This window comes from Dipodomys ordii, unplaced genomic scaffold (genome assembly GCF_000151885.1).
Source record: "Dipodomys ordii isolate 6190 unplaced genomic scaffold, Dord_2.0 Scaffold25, whole genome shotgun sequence".
NCBI lineage: Eukaryota > Metazoa > Chordata > Mammalia > Rodentia > Heteromyidae > Dipodomys > Dipodomys ordii.
Window position 1 is genome coordinate 12,372,308 of NW_012267241.1, and position 21,643 is coordinate 12,393,950.

General features: G+C 39.9%; 1 protein-coding gene across 1 annotated transcript in view; it reads right to left on the reverse strand.

The window, feature by feature from the left end:
- The window catches only part of Dsg2 (desmoglein 2), a 40,507-nt gene that overhangs the window by 18,210 nt on the left and 654 nt on the right, over positions 1-21,643 (reverse strand). Inside the window, exons 2-6 of the mRNA XM_013014804.1 lie at positions 7,993-8,028; positions 5,969-6,100; positions 2,889-3,050; positions 2,486-2,630; positions 1,328-1,494 (exon numbers count right to left, since the gene is read on the reverse strand). Of these exons, the coding sequence (XP_012870258.1) occupies positions 1,328-1,494; positions 2,486-2,630; positions 2,889-3,050; positions 5,969-6,100; positions 7,993-8,028 (642 nt within the window). The remainder of the gene's footprint in view (positions 1-1,327; positions 1,495-2,485; positions 2,631-2,888; positions 3,051-5,968; positions 6,101-7,992; positions 8,029-21,643) is intronic.

The following is a 21,643-nucleotide window of genomic DNA, read 5'->3' on the forward strand; positions in this document are numbered from 1 at the left end:
CTGAGATCTGAGGATTGAAGTTCGAAGCTAGCCTGTGCAGAAAATGCCATGAGACTCCAATAAACTACTCAAAAAAGGCTGGAAGTGGCACTGTGGCTCAAGTGGTAGAGAACTTGCCTTGAGCGAAAGAAGCTCAGGGACAATGCCCAGGCCCAGAGTTCAAGCCCCATGATGGGATTGAACTATCTACAAAGATATCAGTAAGAATGGTGTTGACCACCACCCTCATTTAATTTGTTAATTTCTTGAGTATGATACTATGCCCCCGGCTGGTGACTTTGATCCAATGACTATAGTGTATTCCTAGATCACCAATGTTTTGCCTTATTATGCTATTTAAAACTTTCATCTATCTTCCTTTTATATTAAGAAAATTGAGTTAGAAATAAATGTTTGAGAAAAAGAGTTTTTCTAGGAAAGCTACTCAAAATTGCTGTAATTTGAGATTTAAAAGAGCATTACACTATAAGATTCCTACTTCAGCCCCTTCTTTATGCCATGAGCCCCCTCTGGTATAGTTATTAGTGGTGGAAGAGTGGAAGACACATGTCATTAGAGAACCACAAACCTAGGAACACAGCTTTGAAACTGAATAAGCATAATCCAAAGTGAAGTGACACCAAATGGTGCTATCTTCATGAATTTTCATTCTAAAAACTACATTAAATTTAAAAAGTGCTATTAGTTTTAAACAAGTATACTTTAATCAACACATGCTACCCTACATACTTTTATTTGAAGCTTTAAGCCACGGAAAAACCATTAAGGTGATGCTTTATAAATCTCTCTTCCAGGCTAACTCTCCTAAATCAGGTGCATATTTTACACTTCATCTGCACTCAGCATACCTCAATGTGGACTAGCTACATATGTGACTCGTAGCCTCATATAACTACTATCATGATGGATAGCACATCTCTAAAAGACCATGCTGCTTAATATGATCTCTGATTGAGGGATACGGAACAAAATAAAACTAGAAATAAAAAATAAAGAATGGGAAATTTAGCCAGGACCTAGTTTCTCATGCCTGTAATCCTAGCTGTTCAGGAGGCTAAGATTTGGAGGATTGCACTTCAAAACCAGCCTGGGCAGAAAAGTCTGAGAGATTCCATCTCTAAAATAACCAAAAAAGCCAGGCTGGAAGTACAGCTTATTTAGTAGAGAGCCAGCTGAAAGAGCAAGCTGAACAAGCATGAAATCCTGTACTCAAACCTTAATCCCAGCAAGCAAACAAACACACATACACACAAACACACACACAGAGTGTAGAGACTAGAAGCATCTAGGAAGTTTCCAAGAGGAGAGACAGAAAACACTAATTTACCTCTCTGTCCAAAGTAATACTGGTTGTATAAATTTCTCCGGTATCTTTATTTAGGTGGAACACTGGGGGATAGGCGGGCTCCTGAGATACGATTCTGTAGGAAATTTTGGAATTCATTGTGTTGGGCTCATCTGCATCGGTGGCGGTGATTTTCATCACCAGTGTATCTGGCGTTAGAAGGAAAGGGGGGGGTAAGCCCATTAATATCTGTCCTTATTTCAGTTATGATTTCAGCTTAAAAGGACATTAGGTCCTCATCAAAATCACAGTTCATCATGATGACAAATTTTAACTGGATGAGGAAGTGTGATGAGAGTATGAAAGGAAGAAAATAGGATGAAGGCATGCCTGAGGATGAGGGAAGTCCTCAAGGATTGCTAGAGAAGCACCGTAGAAAGATGCATGAGCAGTACATAATCCTAATGCTTATCCAAATAAAAACGATTCATGAGTATAGTAATTCTTTTCATTAGAGCCAAAGAGAAATCTCTCCAGCTCATATATAACAGTGTGTTGTTATATAGAAATGTGGTCAATACACATTAGTTACAATAAAAGTGAGAGCCGCTGGGCCCTGGTGGCGCATGCCTATAATCCTAGCCACTCAGGAGATGGAGATTTGAAGTCAACAGTGGCAGGAAAACCTTCCAGACTCCATCTCCAAAATAACCAGCAAAAAGCCAAGCTGGAGGCATGGCTCAGGTGGTAGAGTGTCAGCCCAACATCCAAGCCCAGTAAGCATAAGGCCATAAGGTCAAACACTGGTTTCTTCAAATATATATCTACTTTTTTTGTCCCAGAACTAGGCAGCCAACTTGCTTTTGTTCCTATGGTTTTGCTGGAACACAGCCACCCCCATTTATTTTTATTGTATCTATGGCTAGTTTTCTTCCACAGGACAGATTCGGGCTGTTGCTATGGAGACTTTACTTCTGCAGGAATTTACCAACTCTTCCCAAGGTAAAAAAAATACAATGTTTAAAGTCCTCTGAAGTTGTTATTAAAATATCAATTTTGAACCTAGAGAAGTAGGTTTATGATTTGTCTTGTGGGTAATACTCAATTTGTTGTATGATATAGAATTTTATGTTTATTTACCTACTGGAGAAAAATGACCTGGGATGCTCATTCATGAAAAACAATTCAAGTATTGCTTACGTGCTACACTCAGTTCTTCAACAGAGCCAACAAAGACCTCCTGTGTGAACACTGGCTCATTGTCATTGATGTCAAGAACTTTAATGCGTAGGTCTAATGGTTTCTCAAGGTTGTTTCCTTTCACATCCAAAGCATAACCTGTTAGCTAAAGTCAACATAAGAAAATGAGTAAGATTGGTTGAATCACTATGCAATTGCTTTAGTATATAAAGTAAGGACAGACACCAGGGGACAGGGAGATGAGAGATGGTCATGGGAGATGAATATTATCGAAGTATATCTGGATTCATTATTCTGTATAATGAATATAAACACATATTCCTATGGAAACTCTACCCTTTCTTAAAACCAATCTGAGCTGTCATCAAAGCAAAGCGATAGACAGAGTTCAAAGTGTTCTTACCAGAAAAAATGGTGTTTCTTCTCGATCTAGAATTCTGGTAACGTTCAAGTCTCCAGTGTCTTTATTAAAAACAAATATACCAAAAGGTGGCTCTGTAATTCCTTTGCCAGTGTATCTGTAGGTAATTTTCAGTCCTCTTTCTTCAGCCAGATCAGAATGTATCTACAATTAAAGTACCAGGAATGCCTCGTGTTAAATTCTTCCATAATTCACATGTCAATACTTTTATGGACAGCTTCCCTCTGAGACTGTCGCTGTGGCTGACAGGAAGGAAATGACAAAGACCTGTGCTCCTATCAGGGGGCCTGGGTTCTAATCCTGTCTCAGCAATACTTCTTACTTATGTGACACACAGTTAGTGACCCAATTTCCCTGTGCTTCAGTGTTCTGATCTGTAAAGTGGAGAGTGTTCTTAACTTTTAGGGTTATTATAAAACTAAGATACAGTTGGGGTACATGTCTTGGGAGATCCAAAGCATATTTAATTAACTTATTTAATTGTAGTATTGTGGATCAAACCTTAATCCTCATCCATGTTAAGCAAGCACTCATCACCGAGTTAACTCTCCAGCAACAAGGGAGTAGATTATAGACGTAGAGCATATAGTAAAAACTTCAAAGGCAAAATTCGCTTAGGCAAAATTAGCTTCTTAAAATCTATCCTATCATCTGGAAAGCAGTTGTAACAAAGTGAAGTACCTTGTCGGGGAAACGCTTCAACAAATCACCAATACTTCTAAGCTGCAGGATCTTCAAATTCAGTGTTATAGGGAAACCTACTGAATGATGTGAATGAACAACTCAAAACTTAAAGGGCAAGAGAGAAGGAAAGAAAGAACAAGAGAGAAGGAAAGAAAGAAGAAAGAGCTAAAATAAAGGACAGGTGCATGCAATAGGTTTACTATTTTGTGAACCTATATTAAAAAGAGTGGATTTTAGAAGTTCCTTTTTTAAAAAAAACTGTTGTTTTAAAAAAAAGAAACTTAAGGGCTGGGAAGATGGCTCAGTGGTAGAGTGCTTGCCTAGCACACATGAGGCCCTGGGTTCGATTCCTTAGTGCCACATAAACAAAAAAATGATTACTGTAAAAAAGAAACTTAAAAAAAAATTATCCCTTCCCTCAGGAGAAAAAGGAGGGGGTAACAATACTCGACAAGAAATGTACTTACTCATGTAACTGTAACCCCTCTGCACATCTTTACAATACAATAAAACTTAAAAAAATCCTAAACAAATGTAAGAATAGACCATCATAATTCTGGTACAAGACTGTAGCATGTAATAGTCAATATCAATTGTTAACTTAATTGGATTGAGAAAAGCCACACACCTCTGGGTGTGTCTGTGAGAATATTTCCAGAGACAATTAAATAGAGTTTTGACTTTCGTGAATGATTTAATCCATTGGTAGATCCAAAATCTGAATAAATTATTAGGAGGTAACAGGACTGGGGACAGGGGAGCCTGGTTGGAGGAAGTAAGTGGGCCACAGGGATCCTGTCATTGGTCTATATCTTTCCCTGTCCTCTTCCTGTAAGCAGCACTGTTCTGCTTTCAGTCCAATGTAATATAAGCTGTTTTACCATACTCTTCCCACCATAAGCAAAATACACCTTTCCATATTTTCATAAGTGAATAGACAAAGGTCAAAGTTGGATATAAACCAATATGCAGTCACACAGATACAACCCAGTCACACCAATGTTTACTGAGCAGCTACCATACACTGGCATTGTGCAGGGCACAGGTTCCAAGGACTAAGTCCTGCTCTCCCAGATCTACAGTACTGAAGAAGACAATCAGCTCAACACAATGCATGATACAATGTCGAGTAGTCAAATGTGCTACCAAACAAACTTATGCAGAGTAAGGGTACAGGGAGAAATGGAGCAAGGCAGAGAGCAGGAGGTGGCACTTGAGCAGATGTCTGATGTGATGCGCTGCACATACCTGTGAGTGGATTCCTGGCAGAGAGAGGGAAAAGCCAACACAAGGACACAATGTGGGGTGTGTGTGTGTGTGTGTGTGTGTGTGTGTGTGTGTGTGTGTGTGTGTGTGTGTGTGTGTGTGTAACGAGCTGCTGCGCTCATTTCAGGGGATGTAGCAGAGTAGGGGTAAGAAGAGACATTTGCTAAGGACAGAAAGGAGGCCAAGGTCACTGAATCTCTTGAGTTTTCATAGGCCAGTGGAGGGGAGTCCATTGCGTTACAGCAAGGAGCCACTCAAAGGGTCTCCACTAAGGAGATGAACAAGCTTCAAATTGTCCTTTCAAAGGCTTACTGGCTAATTTCTGGAGAATGACTGTGGGGGAGGGGCTGGCAGGTGTGTCCAGGAGTGCACGACAAGGTAGAGGGGGAAAGGAGGAAGGTAACAAGGACCTGGACCAGGGGTTGGCAGAGGCTGAAGACAAGCAGGTCGGCTGGACTATGTATACGTATTTGGTTCAACTGATAGTACTTGCTACCCTTTGGGATTGAAAAACAGGATAGAATTATAGTGTCATTTCTAGAAATTGGCATAACTTAGGCAGAGTAGCTTTAGGGGAGGTAAGTCAAGGATTCTGTCTTGTGCTTGCTAAGATAAATAGCACTAACTACATAATTTATATTAAGAAACTGGACCTTTTGGAGTGACAAGGAGTTAATAAGTTATTTATCTAGGACAATGGGCACATACCAGGGCTGTCCCTTGAAAATATTAAATACTGGTTGTTGTCATTTTGACAATAACTTATACAAAAATACACTCTTTTGAGACACTCTGTTAAACTAAGATTAAACCAATGTTAGCTCCCTTAACTCCTAATAGGAACAAAGCAAAGTTATACGTGTGTGTGTGTGTGTGTGTGTGTGTGTGTGTGTGTGTGTGTGTAATAAAACCTGTCAATGATGCTGGCTTGCAAAGAATGAGAAAGAAGATCTTTAAGTTGGCACATCTGCTAAAAGGCAAGTTTGGCTTATGTTTAATGCATCCAGAATATTGAAGAATTCTGCAATTACATTAATTAATAAAATGGACATGCAAGCTGTCTCATGTTCAACCATGCACCTTAGATGTGTATGTTCTGCTTTAGAAGGTACCTTGGCAATTGGATTCTTTCTGGAGAGATCCTCTCCCTCCCGAAGAGCGACGGGGGCAGTGATCCAGGCTCGCTTTTGCCGCACTAGCGTGTGTTTAGGAGACAACTTATTCCCACTTCTTGTGTTTAAGATCTGTAACAACATAATATTGCCAACTATCATATAATTTATGGAATTTTAAAAACAGTGCAAATTTTTTTGTTTGGTTTTTGGTTGGTTATGGGGCTTGAACTCAAGAGCCTGAATGCTGTCCCTGAATTTTTCTGCTCAAGGCTAGTGCTTCCAGTTTTCTGGTGGTTAGCGGAAGACAGGAGTCTCACAGACTTTCCTGCCCAGGCTGGCTTGGGACCACAATCCTCAGATCTCAGTAGCTAGGATTACAGGCGTGAGCCACCAGTGCCTAGCGTTAGTGTACTTTTTAAGGCATATTTAAAAAAAAATTTGACCAGAGAACTTGAACTTTGGACCTTATTCTCTTGCTTGACTTTCTTGCTCACAGCTGGTACTCTACCACTTGAATCTATCTCTAGTCCTGCTTTTTGCTGGCTATTTATAAGATGGACTCTTGCAAACTTTTCTCCCTAGGATGACTTTGAATTTCAATCCTCAGGTCTCAGACTCCTGAGCAGTTAGGATTTTAGCCACTGACAGCCATCTATGCTTAATATTTTCAAAAAGCTTTATATTCAAAGAGGAATTCTAGTAAACTCTACAGACATTCAAAATATCATCCTCAAATTTGTAAAGAATTAGAGTTTTGTTTTCCACAGTAACAATAGATTTCCCAGAGTGAAGAGTTTGAAAGTTAATTTAGTAACTTAGCAACCTTACAAACTGGCAAGAGAGGAGTAATAATCCATGTAATTTTTTTCTTACTTTGCTATGATGTTTTAAAAATAAGTTGCTACATGTTTTAAGTCTAAACCTCAGCAAACTTAAGATAAACATGACCTACAATGGCACAACTGCCAGTTCACACATTTTTGTTTTGAGGATTGCATAAAGGATTAAATTTCCATTTCTTGTTTTCAGAACCTCAGGAGAAAAATATTCTGTGTATGTTTAGTTGGGTTTCATGGATGAATACATACATATTTTATCCAAGAGACAAAAACCTAGCTGATCTGGTATCTTAAGATCAGAAGTGATTATTATACCAGGTTCATTTTTACCATTTTATTTCATTTTGTTGTAGATATATTCTTATTGCAAAGTATTTACCCTGGTTATCCCTAAGTCACTGACTTTGCTTTTATTTGAATTTTTTCTTAACTTGAAAATATACATCAGGAGAGAATGCAGCATAAACTTCAATGCACATCTTACACAATTAAGAAATTGAGTGACGGGATAGGGTCGGTAGGAATGGGGGAGAATGTTAAAAGGGAGACACTGATCAAGATTCATTGTGTTCATAAATGAATCTGTTCAGTGTCAACTCCTTTATATACCTACTTAAAGACAATTGTAAAAGAAATACTCCTTCCCCCAAAATGTAAATCCTAGCCAGGAGGCTGAGCTCTGGAAGACAGAAGTTCAAAGGCAGACCAAAAGAAAAATATGAGAGACTCTGTCTCCAAAGTAACCAGCAAAAAGAAGAGTGGGAGAGATGTTTCAAGTGGTAGAGCATCAGCCATGGAGAAGCAGTTCAAGCAAGCTTGAGTATCTGAGTTCAAACCCCACTACCAGTAATAAAAGAAAGCCACCAAGGACATACATAAAAAAAATCACAAATAACATAAAAACTTACAATGGAAGAATTAAAAAGGTAAAACTTCATTTTGTATAAATTCTCTAGAGAATATCCATTGCTCCAATTGTCTAAGTATATTTTACAACCTTCGTTACTGTGTAGTAGTACCCACGGATAAAGGTCATTTCCTAGGAAACAGGACATTAAACATTCTTGGACTATGTATCTCTGTACTTGTTCAAAGAGAAATGGCTAAGCCAAACTGTCACCCTGAAATAAATAAGCCTTTGAGTCTCAAGGATGAAATGATTCCCTTTGGAGGACTCCTTACCTCCAGGTGAAGTCCATGTCCAAAGTCCAAGCAGATCTGTAAGATAAAATTACAGACATAACAACAGAAGTTCCACCAATACTACTATCCATTGGCAAAAGAAATAAAAATATCATTTCTCCCTTTGTCCTTTCTACAGATCCGGGCTAGAGGAAGATGCTACATTCTCCTTGGTCTGCACTGCTTCCATCTTAAAACAACTGGCACCATAAAAACCCAAACCAAAAATATGCCCCGAGAAACCTCAGCCATTTCCTGACTGTTTCCCCTTCATCCTATAGTTTTTTGACACAGGTTTTTCTGGGACGCACTTACCTTTCCTCAAAGACCATGAGTATGAGCTGATTCTCCCATCTCAGTCCTTAAAAGAGGACTCCCTGTCTCTGTCTCTGTTTCTGTCTGTCTGTCTGTCTCTCTCTCTCTCTCACACACACATACACACACACACACACCTGCCCATGTTCTGCCTTCTCAGTTGCTCAGTACGATCAGTTCCATTAACTCTTTTTCTTCACAGGCACCATTAAACAGCAGTATACTACAGTCAGTTGTTTCTTCTCAATCGGTCCATCAATTCCCACCCTGCTTTCTGAATAGTGCTGCAACTGCTTTCCAGACCAGTAATCCCCTGCTGCCTTTCCTCATCTCCTAGTACTTTCCAATGTGATCGTCACACGTGGTACCTTAGGTGAATGCTACTTGAAGACAGTGACACAGCTGCTCAGTAGCCATATGTAGCTAGTGGTTGCTGTATGGCCAGTGCAGTTGGAGACCAGCAGACTGATTTGACAGCTGTTTTTAAGAGGTAGCCAATGACAATTAGGGACCCTTCATTTTCGTGGCTCTCATTCCTGCCTCATTGTCCCAGTGACACTGCCACCTGATTATTCTCATTGATTCCCTTCCTGCCCTGGCACCACTAAGGCCAACTTCACAGGCAAGAGCAGCTATGTAGTAGCTGCCTCCCACCTCCCTCTACACAGTGCTTTTACTGGCCTCGCAGGTTAACCTCCTGAGACTCTTTTCAGTCAGTTGCCCTTCCTTCCACGATCAGGTTGAGGCCCTGGTTCCTTGCCAAGGTTAACCCCCATGTATGATTTGCTTTCAGCTCCCCAACTTGTTTTTCCACATGTACCATTTTATAAGAACCTCGGTCCTTCCTTCCTTGGCTAATCAAATGTTAATGTCTTTGCCATCAGCCAACTAAAACATACTTAGGCTGTATTTTTGGTAAAGGCACCAGAGCTGAAAGTCTGTTTTGGTCACATTCTATCAGGGGTACATAATATCCACATGACATCAATGATTAAGGATGTATCTGCAGTCTTTTTCCCCTGTGAAGCTACCTCCTTCCTCTTACTCCTGTTTAATCTTTGGAAGTAAATCAGTCTCTTGCCATCTTCAGGGCAGAGGAAAGAATTAAGCGCCATCTGCTGGAAGGTAGATGTCTGCACATACTTACAAGATTTCCCTCCTCTCCTTCTCTCCTTTCCTCTCCTCCCTCCTTTCTTTCCTTCTTCCCTCCTTCCCTCTCACCTGCCTCCTTGTTTCCTTCCTTCCTTCTATTTATTTTTTATTTAAATTAACATGGTCTCTTATATATGATCTTATTCTACAGTATATCCTAATACTATTGGATCATATTTTTCAAATTGCTTCATCTTTGGTCTTTTGGTGATACTAATTTTTTGCCATGTTCCCATCTCTTTATTTGCTAGCATTTCCTTATCCCCAGCATTACAAGATTTTCTAGGCTTATCTTCACTGCCCTCTTCCAGCCTTGGAATCAGCCATTTCTCAAGGAAGTTCTGGTTTCTCCAGAGAATGACATTGAAAAGCCAAGACCTGGAACCAGATTTAGCACATTTGTGATCAAAACTTTCCAGCGTCAGGCAGGATATATTCAGGGAAAGTCAGGTAAGAGGTTTCTTATATTTAACCCTAAAGATTCTGGTTTAATTTTCTTTGTGAAGCAATATCATCTAGTGGAAAGTGTATAGCTTTCAAAATAATCACACGTTGGTCCAAACACTGACAAAGTTCCCTTTATCATCTATAACCTGATAATTAAGAATACAAAAGGTGGTAGATACTTCTAACTAACTACAGTCTAACTAATTGTCATCGCTTCTCAGCTTCAGGATTCACAGAATCCATTTTATTCAGATCTCAAGGAGTCCCTGATGGTATGTGATACATGGTGACATTACCTTTGATGGTGGCTGCATTAGGCAGATACATGTGAATGTTTTGGCTAGTGAGGTATCAGGAAGTCTGCTCACTGATTAGCCTCTATTTTAATTTTAACCCACTATGGGGATGGATGGGCAATGATGGAATGGTTATTGCTATCTTAGGGCAAAGAGATGAAAATGAACAAAATGTAGAGCAGCCAAACTGAATTATGACCTCTCAATTTTCATTTGTATTTTAAACAGGCTCTTGCTATATATCCCAAGTTCACCTCAAACATGAGAGTCTTCCCAAGTGCTGGAATTACAGACATGCATCACCATGCTTGGAGACAATCAGCACTGTCAAACCAGCTCATAGAAGGGAGATGTATGCTACTAAAACCTAGTGGGTTAAGACCAGAGATGTTGTCAGTCCCGTGTAATGCACAGGACAGCCCCACAAAGCTAATGTTTGCTGGCTCCACATGGAGAAGAACTGAGGATGAGAAAGCTTGAGAATGTTTCTCTGACTAAATTTACTTTAATAACTAGAGTGTGATAGATTGACAAATTTCAGAAGACCATGGAGATTGTGGACTTTACCAAAATGGTAGCCTAATGCAGAAATAGCTCACGATTGTTCTTTTGTCCTTTCTTCCCTCCCTCCTTTTTATCGCTCCTTTTCTGTGTGTGTGTGTGTGTGTGTGTGTGTGTGTGTGTGTGTGTGTGTGTGTGTGTGTGCCGGTATTGGTACTGGAGCTTTTTCATGCAGGGCTGGCATTCTACCACTTGAGTTACACTCCCATTTCCTGCTGGTTAATTAGAGATACTAGTCTCAGACTTTTTGGCCCTGGCTGGTTTCAAATGGTGATCTTCAGATCTCAGTCTGCTGAGTAGCTAGGGTTATAGGTGTATCCGGCTTTCTTTTCTTTTTTAAAAAGACTGTAATTGTACAGAGGGATTACAGTTACATAATTACGGTAATGAGTGTTACCCTCTTCCTTGTTTTCTCCTGCTTTCCCCACCCTCCCGAGTCCCTTCCCCTCAAGTTGTACAGTTCATTTCCAACATAGTGTCTAGTGAGTATCGCTGCTACATTGGTTCCCTCTTTGCCCCACTGTTTCTGTGATTCCTTTTCCCTTCTCCAAATCAGATAAACGTATAGACAAGACAAAGGGGAAGCAAATAAAAAAATACAGTGACATGGACAATAAACCAAAGGAAAAAAATGAAAGAAAAAAGAAATAACTGTAAACAGTACACTAAAAAAACACCCACTAAAACACCTCTTGTTTCTATATCTTGGAGTTCATTTCAATTATTATCATTTTATATGATCATATGTACATAGTGAGCTATTGTGTGCCTAGGACTATCCTAGGCAAATACTATTACAAATGAGGGAAACAAATGGAGCATCAGAAAGCATGACATCACCCCATTCATAGGGAAATGGAAAGACTTGGAAAAAAATGATATTAAATGAAGTAAGTCAGACCCAAAGAAACATAGGCTCGCCCTTCCTTCCTTCCTTCCTTCATTTTCTTTCTTTCTCTTTCTTTTTACCGTGCTGACCCAGAACATGTACATTCGAGGTAAGTGCTCTACCACTGAGCCACATCCCCAGTCCACCTCAGGTGAACGTGGGTGACCTTGGGATGTAGTAAAAGTGTTAGAAGGGTGTCTGGTCAAAATGTCTGGTATGATTTTTCCTACGCACAAAAAATCTATAATTCTTCTGCTTCTCACAAGGGAAACAAAAAAGGTCATATACCTCCTGCTTGAAGAGGAAAAGTAAACTTCTAGTTCCTGCATCCAAAGTCGTTTCAAATGAATCAGAAAAATCCTTTAAAAGTTTTCCCAACTTCTCTCCCTTTATGATTTTTTTTTAAAAGAGAACTTAATTTCTATGGCAAGATCTTGTGCATCGTGGAGAAACCAGCCTTCTTGATTAATAAAAACAAAACAAAACAGAACAGGTCTTCTTTGGCAGAGGTATGAGGGAAGGGGTCAGATATCACTGCAAAACCCAATCAATCAATGTAGCCTTTGCTCTCTTGGATCACTTGCACTTTTGGCAAGTATTTGCGGTTTTGAAGTTACTTTAAATAGTTTTAGAAGCAGAATCTGGAGGAATGCTGGAGGACAGTTTCTCCTGACTGACCTTGAAATGTTTCTCAGTGGTCCTAAGATGCCCTGGGGAGGGGACCCTACAGCGTTAGGATCTCACACTAAGATATTGTACCTCCCTGCAGATGAGAGGTGGAGGGACACAGAGAAGTTTAAAATCCTGCTTCAACTATGAGGCCCTGTACTGGCCTGTTCCTTTTATGTAACCAGAAATAACTTCATAAAGGACACAGGTATGGTTAAGGGAAGATTGTTGGGTCTTAATTAGAGAAGACTTAGTACATGCTGCTTGCTCGTGTGTGTGTGTGTGTGTGCGCACACGCGTGTGTGTGTGTGTGTGTGTGCGTGTGTGTGTGTGCGTGTGTGTGTGTGTGTGTGTGTGTGTGTGTCTGTGTGTACTGGGGCTTGAACTCGGGGCCTCAAGTTTTCACCTGCATTTTTTTTGTTTAAGGCTGGCACTCTACTATGTCCATTTCCAACTTTTTGGAGGTCAATTGGAGATAAGAGTTTCATAGACTTTCTTGTTAGGATGGCTTTAAATCACAATCCTTAGATTTCAGCCTCCTGAGTAGCTAGGATTATAAGCATGAGCCACTGGCATCTGGTTATGATGGTTGTTCTTTAAAAGCAGACACCAGACCATTGTGTAACACCTGAGTATGTCTCTTTTATAACCATCCTCTGACTAGGTAGAATATTTTGTCATTCTTTGTCCCTCTGTCTCTGCACAAAAGACCAAGTCAAATATGGACCTGAGGGTTCTTGGCTTAACACCAAATCAGCTGTAGAATGATCTAGAAATGGTTCTTAAAAACAGAACTGGAGATAATTCCACAGATCTCTAGCCACAAAGGTTTGTCAGGATCTTGATAGTCATAAAACTTTACACATCCAAACAGCTTAAATGACCCAGTACGTTGGGTCATTTAATCCTGATAATGAGGATTACTTTAAGTCTGGTGTAGACCAGATTTAGGTTAAAATTTAATTTTATCCACAATACTCTCTGCCTTTTAAGTTTTTTTTGAAGGAGGGGCAAAAGTATGTATTTTTTATTTTTTTTTATTGCTCAGCTTTGTTTGAGGCAGAGTCTCAAACTGGCCTCAAATTCATGATCCTCCTGCTTTTCCTCCAGTATGCTGGGATTATAGGTGTATACCACTGCACCCAACTGACCCAAAGAACTCTGAAACATGGATGTAGCAAGGCTGAGCTACATTTGACTTGGTGGATTGTGTTGTGATTGTACTGTGAATTCTTATTTCTAGTAAAGTCCTGGGTAATATGGTCAGTACTTATATTTTCCCTTTGGTGCAGACCAATTAATGGAAGCCCCTCATTATTTTACTCAGTGGCAAAAGCCTGAGCCTACATCACTTTTGTTTTTAAAGGTGAGAGTGGTCAAACAGTTAAAAAGAGCCTTTTAATATTTAACCTTTTCTGTTTCCATTGATCACAGCATGCCAACAGTGGTTATCATACTTGAATACCATGGGAACACCTGTTATAACAGACTGCTGGGTGGACCCCAGGGTGTGTGCACAGTCTGTCTAGGGTGTGACTCAGGGATATATATTTCTAACAAGTTTCCTGATACCTGTGATGGGACTGGTTCTGAAGGACACTTTTGAAAACTGTTGTGTAAAATCTTGAAAATTCATGCTGGATAGTGAACCCTTCATCACAGGCTGATGAGCAAAAAAAAAAAAGTGTGTGTGTGTGTGTGTGTGTGTACGTGCATGTGTGTGTGTGCTGGTACTGGAGACTGAACTCAGGCCTCTAGGTCTCTCTTAGCCTTTTTTTTTTTTTTTTTTACTGCATGGTAGCCACAATTCTACTTCCTGCCTTTTGCTGGTTAACTGGAGATAAGAGTCTCAAGAACTTTCCTGCTCAGGCTGGCTTTGAACTTGATCTTCAAATCTCACTTCCTGAATAGCTAGAATTATAAGTATGAGCCATGGGTGCCTGGCTAAAAAAGATTTTTAAATCAGGAAATTTAGGCACTGGGAGTTATTTCTATCACTAGATCTCACTTTACAAGTACTAATAAACAGTCTCAGGACTGCTCTAAAGGTTCATACCTCTTTTTCTAGTTTAAGTTTGGCTGCTCTTAAGCATTTGCCCTTTTTGAAATATTATTTTACTGGCATGAAGTTTCACAATGCCTTTGAAATCAGACAAAATAGAACTAAATCTGCATGATACAATTCACATTATTTGGCAGATGAAAATCGTGGGCTGTTTCCATCTGCTTTGTTGCAATGTATTCCTAAATTACATTAAAATAGAAAATGAAGAAAAGCAGATTTTTTTCTTTTCACTAACTTTTTAAGAAAACCATTAGATGGCGCTAGTCTGTCAGGAAGATAAAAGTGGTAAACCACCAGAAATCAATCAAGGATTGACTCCAGAAGTAGACTGGCACTCTTTCAAGGAGTGAAAATAAAGAGCATCAGAAAACGATACCAGTACTTTTCCAGGAGTCTATATATGAAATTAGGTAAATCTTGATTTGCATCCCTTCTGTTTTTTTTTTTCTGAGAATGGACAACTTGCAAATGAAACTAGTATTCTAGTTCCAGAAATTCAGTTTATGGACAAGTAATTGTAGAAAACTCGGCTGTGGAGAGGTCAAGTGACATCTCCAGGCACTCAGTGTTGCAAGCAGCTTCATAAATTATCATCATTGCCTAAATCTAGTGCCTAGAAATCACAGCAGAACAAGGTCTTCAGCCTCTTTCCTTTTTTTTTTTTTAAACTAGGAAAAATTTCACTTAAAAAAATGCTATCTCTTGTTTCTGGACTCTTATTACCTTAACCCAAGAGCATCTTTTCATTTACTTACGGATAAACAACTTTCTATGTTAGTGTTTTGTTTTTTGCTTTTTTGGTCACTGCGAGAGAATAGCTGTGAACAAATTAAAGGAGGATAAACATTTATTTAGGCTCATCTTGTCTGTCTAGTTTCAGTTGACTCTATTGCGTTTAGGCCTATGGTCTAAAAAAACATCACGGAGACAGGGTGTAGCAGAGGAAAGCTGCTCACCTAACAGCAGCCAGAAAAAGTAGAAAACAAGGGGGAAGAACCAGAGGGAATGAGGTATATTCCCCCAACTTCCTCCAACTAGCTGCCCCTCCTACGTTCTACTATCTCCCAATAATGCTATCAAATTATGAATACATACATGGATTAATCTGCTTATAGGGGTAAAGGCCTCATGGTTCCCAAATCTCATCAACTGGCAACCAAGCCTTCAACACAGGAGACTTGAGGATCCATTTCAGACTTAAACTGTAGTGCTTTCCTAAAAACACTTCCTTTGGAAGTAGCTTTTATTATTGCTGTTGTCATTATTTTTTATCATCTTCTATTAGCTTCTTTCATCACCTAAGGCTACTTATCTCCTACACATCCTTCTACCTTGCATCCTGTAGTAGACTTTTCTAACTCCACCAAAGGACCACACACTGATCTTTAGGCCTTATAACCTAAAACTTACAACAACATTCTTCTCTTTCTCTTCCGTCATCCCACTAATATATAATTATTCTCAGATCCTGGCTGAAATGACCAGTGCTAGTTGGGTGCTCCTTCTGTAGTTCCATGGGTCGGGTAATCATTCATGTTCTCATCATTCCTCCACTCAGAAGTTGGCTATATCTTCGTTTTGCCATCTACTAGACTGTAAGCATCATGATGTCTGTCTTTTTAATAGTCCTTCTCATGTTTAGCATTCTATCTAGCATCATGCAGGAACTCACTAAAGAGTGGTTATGCGTGGCTACTTTCTTCTCTCATGGGCGTTTCTCATCTTGTCATTACACCATGATAGAAATCCTAGTGTCTCACTTCCTCCACTTGAATCACCAAGCTTTGTACCTTGAAACAAAACTCAACAGCTTTTGCTCATCACTTGAAATAAAGAAGCTAAATGTCACGGGAGATACTTCTTATACTGTAAAATAAAATAAGCTGAAAAGCCAATCTATCATCATATACAGATCATATATTTATAATGTGCTTTCAAAGCTGTTGAAGTTTGGTAGACCATCATATTCACTGTTATAACTTGTCTGATAATAAAGGGACTGGGGAATTTCTATTGATAGGTATTTCTGGAACTTAGCCTTTAAGGTCCTTCAACTTTTTAATTTTTTATTTCAGAATAATCAGAAAGGATTTGCTCCAACAAATGCTTTTATGGCATTTCATAAAGAATTTTGCCTTAAAGTTACAGTGAAAGCAAACATGAAGAACTGGCATTTTAGGTGGTCACGGTGGCATATGTTTGTAGTCCCAGCTACATGGAATGGGGAAGCCATTCTGAACAAAAAGCTAGTGAGATTTCATCTCAACCAATAAGCCAGAGGTGGTGGTACATGCTGGTCATCCTAGCTATGTGGCAGTTCATAGACAGGAAGATCACTGTAGAGGCTATGTCCCTGGCAAAAAACTGAGACCCTACCTGAAAAATAACCAAAGCAAAAAGGAAAGAGTGGGTGGCTCAAGTAGTAGAATAATTTTGTAGCAAGCATGAGGCGGTGAGTACTGTCAAAAACCAAAAACAAGAACGAAGCTCCCCAAACAACAACAATAACAAACAGGTAGCATTTTTCCATTACCCACTCATTTTTAGAAACAAAAATAATGAGATGTTGTACTTCTAGACAACCTCGGTAATTGATTATTCTTATGGCTCAATCTTTACCAGGTAATCAACCCTTGTTTATTCTTAAATCTGCATGACTGAGTCACATATGAGAACATTAAACAGAGCCTTGATGATATTGGTAGCTTACTGATAACAGAAGCTCCTTGCTATGGGCTACGTTGTATGCAGTAGGTATACTGAAATCTGAACCATCAGCACTTCAGAAAGTGACCATGTTTGGAAAGAGGGTATGTGTAGATTTAACCAAGTGGAGCTCATCAGGCTGGACCCAGTCAGTGTAACTGGTGTCCTTGCAGAAGTAGGAAGATGAAGGCACTAGGTGCTGGTGGCTACTCAGGAGGGTGAAATCTGAGCATTGTCATTCAAAACCAGCTTGGGCAGAAGTCTGTGAGACTCTTTTCTCCAATTCATTGCCAAAAAAGCCAGAAATGGAGCTGTGTTTCAAACTGGTAGAGCACTAGTCTTCAGCACAAAAGCTCAGGCTGAACCTGAGTTCAATCCACAGGATTGGAGGCATGCGCGCACGCACACACACACATGCGTGCGCGCGTACACACACACACACACACACACACACACACACAGAGGGGAGATAATAGGAAGGGACAGAAGAAAGAATGTCATGTGATCAGGAGGATGGGCATCAACATCTCCCAGAGAAGGACCACAGACACTTTGGAAAGTCATTAGGTGTTGAGGAGAGGCCTGGTGGAAAGCTCTAAGTTTCAGCAGGAACGCAACCTGCACATGGGAGCCATGCCATGGTAAACCTTTGTAGTTTTAAGTGGCCAGCCCTTTATGCTTTATTACAGCAGCTCAAGCAAATGAAGACACTGTCAGGTAGGTGAGTTCATGGTACCAGATGCTGCCTTTGAGTCCTTAAGATGGAGTTTGATTTTTCAAAGACAAGTTTAAGTAGTTAGGAAAAAAATGGAGGCAACAGTCAGAAAAAAGAAACAACCAAACAAAAATCTTTCCAGTATCTTCCTTTAAAGTCTGGTAGAATATATACCTTCTTAGGAAAACATTATGTTCACAAAATACAACATATTATGAATCAACTGTATTAAATTAAATTGTTTCAGGATTTTAAAAAAGGAAATTTATAATAGAGTAATATTATATTTTGCTATTGATTTTGCTTTTTGAATCAGGGGCTTGCTCTGTAACAACCCAGGCTGGCCTAAAACTCTTACTTCTTCTTCTTGCTTCTATCTCCTGAATACTGGGATAACAGGTGTGTGCCAGCATACCTAGCTACATTTTGCTATCAACACACTAAATGTACAAGTTCTAGTAAAGTCAATTAGTGATATTCAAAATAGATAGTATTTAGAAATAACCATAATATGTGAAAACATTTGTGAATTCTATTGTGACAGTCACAAGCCCTGCTAACATTGCATTATTATCCTACACTCATAATTTAAATAAATATTAAATTTCAATCAGAGGTTAATAGACATATATATACACACATATATAAAATGAATCAATTGTTTATATGATTTTACACAGATATTAAATTTTTATGGAGCACATATGTATATACAACATATACTTATTAATACATCACACAAATAAAATAAAATTACATATATATGTGTATTATATGCATTTGCAGTGTGCTCTCCCATGTCCAGGAACCCCTGGATTCTATAAGGACAACTTGAGAATGGAGCAATCTTTAGATTTTCTTTAGAAAACTCTTTGTTTCCCCTTTTTGATAGAGGTGGTTTAGCTGGCCATGTGAGTGATATTCAATGATCTCTTTCATGTGCTTTCCTGCATCTGCAGGAGAAGCCACAGCCATCTCTGCAGGCTCCATTCTCAACATGATTTACATTCAGCCCCTCCCTATCCTTCAACTGAAATGTTTAGGACATGAAATGTTGCAGATTTCTGTTTATAATTTTGGAAAATACGCATCGGTTCTTCTGGTTGCTCAGACAGTGCCAGACTGAAAATGCAAAATCTGATGTTATGAAGCCTACAACTTGTCCAGAACCAACATGTTCAAAAAGATTTGGCTTTTGGAGCATCTAGTATGCTCTACTTGCAGTAAAACAAAATTCAAAAGAAGAAAGTAGAACCTATGTGTTTGCTGTTTTTCCAGCTATGCCTCGACATTGATAGTTATTTTATTTTTGTAGTTGTCTTAATTTGCTTCTAGCCTCCATCGTGTCATGAGTGTTAAAGAGCAACGTGCAGGCCTCCACTCTGTTAGATATCCCAGCAGGTGAGGCATAGGCCCGCAGCTGCCAACAAAAGTAGCATCCTGCTTACAGTGATTACCAGACTGTGGAAGCAGTCTGCTTGATCCTAGGAGAGGCATGAGCTCCTACAAGGTCCTTTTCTGACCCAGTTATTCCTGACAGCTCAAACTGGTGTTGGTTTGTTCAATCCTTTCTAGATGTCTGTAGAGAGATGAATACCCTGAATCTCTTTTTACTGTAACAAGCTACAGTAGATTCTGTTATCACAGAATGAACTCTGGCCCAACCGACTACGAGTTATGTTCTTTCCATAAAGGACTATTCTATAGCAAAAGAATGCTTTCCATTCTTCACCCACTCTACTTCCAACTTCAAATACATTGAGAGTAAAATGCTGACATGCTACTCTTCTTAGTATGACCAAACCCTCCCCAGATTCAAATCTATATCACAGAAAATATTATAGGAAATATGTTGTACTCTAGGTGGCTGGTTACATGGTTACACACACACACACACACACACACACACACACACACACACACACGCACAGGTCGTACTGAGGGCTCCAGTTTTGAAGGCAAATTTTCTACCATTTGAGCCACATCTTTTTTGGCTTTAAAAGTTTCTTTCTTTCTCTCTCTCTTTCTTTCTTTCTTTTTTAAAGGGTCTCATACTTGTCTGGGCTAGCCTCAAGCCACAGTCCTGTTACCTACACCTTCCATAATCCAGTGGCTAGGATTACAGTGTATTACCACCACGCCCAATGACAATCTTACTAACTTTTTGCTTGGTCTGGCCTTGAACTGTAATCTTCCAGATTTCTACCTGCCAAGTATCTGGGATTATAGCTGGGAGTCATCACACCCAATATTAGTTACAGTCATTTTTCAAAGGAGCAGTTGATTATTGCCCAATCAGGTAGAAGCACAAAATTGCTAAAAGGGAAAATAGGCCTAAATTATTTAGCTACTTCTCTGTGAGTGTATGAACTGGATTATGTGATGTAGCCATTGAAAATTAAAGTTATTTTCTTTCTTACATGGTCATCATTGAATATTTGACTTCAAGGTGAACAGGGATCTGGGTCAGCCTGGTCCGGTCATGGGGCCTGAACTCTGGGCCTGGGCACTGTCGCTCAGCTCTTCAGTTCAAGACTAATGCTCTACCACTTGAGCCACAGCACCACTTCCAGCTTTTTTCTTTTTGCTTATGTGGTGCTGAGGAATGGAACCCAGGGCCTCATGCATGCAAGGCAAGTGCTCTACCACTGAGCCACCTTCCCAGCCCCAAGCCTTCATCCACAATGAAGGAGTTAGGCTGCTCTGGAGGTCAAAAACAAAAATTATGCCTTAGAGAAAGTAGATTAACAAAATAAATTTGTCTGGACACTTATCTCAACAATGTGGGCCACACTAAACGAACTAGAATGTGGAAATAATCTGTACCACAAGCTGCCATTCCTGCCCACCATGGCTGCCTGCTGTAGGTGAGAGTTCAGTGAATCTCTGGAGTGAAACGTAGTCACACGTATCTTTATTCTTTATTGATCTAAAAAAAAATCTGCCTCTGTGTGTGTGTGTGTGTGTGTGTTCCCTCCCCCACCACAATTATAGACCCATATCCATATCGAGTCATCTTTTGGAAGTTAGAACTTTTAGGGGTGAATGTACTTGGATTTCAATCATTACAAAAAGAGTAGGGTGACGTATCTAATCTCTCTGAACATGTCTTTATGAAGTTTCTGGAAGGTGAGCCCATCACTTAGCCAGTACATTCCTCAATTATGTGTAATCCCTTTAACAAACAGGGAACCCACAGTTTAACAAAAAAAATCCCACCTGAAGCACATAGAAACCAAAGGTAAGACATTGTAGATTCCAGCTGTGAACATTCTCTCCCGTGGAAGAAAAGCTGTCTGCTTAAAAAAAGAAAAAGAAAAAAAGGGGGGAATTTTTCCCCTCCTGAAAAAATCCTGCTTGATGGTGGTGACCCTGTCACCTTTTAAATAAAAAGAGCCCTAAAACCACTACAGTGTGTTTTCAAGCACAGGCTTTGTGAACTGTGGAGGTAAAGGTCTTCCTGGGAGCGGGTTTTTAATCTCCTCCTTTCCAGAAGCTCTGAAAGATGTATTTCTTGATGAAACTATTTCCAGCTCTTGTTTTGCATTCTAAGAACACAGATCTTTTCCTGGTGTGCCCAGGTCACTGACTCGCATGGGCGACTAAAAGTAAAAAAGGAAATCTGGAAAGCTGTAGAGAAACTTGGAAGGACCTGGCGAGAGGGCTCGGGGGAGGTGGCGCCCCACTTCCTCCAGGTCCCCGTGCCCCCCAAACCTGCACGCACAGCCCCCAGCGCCAGCCAGAGGAGCTCCCGGTCCCACGGCTCCCTGCACCCACAGATCACAGCCAGGAAAAGTTGTTGGGATCTGGAAATGAGCACTTTGGCAGGGTCGCTG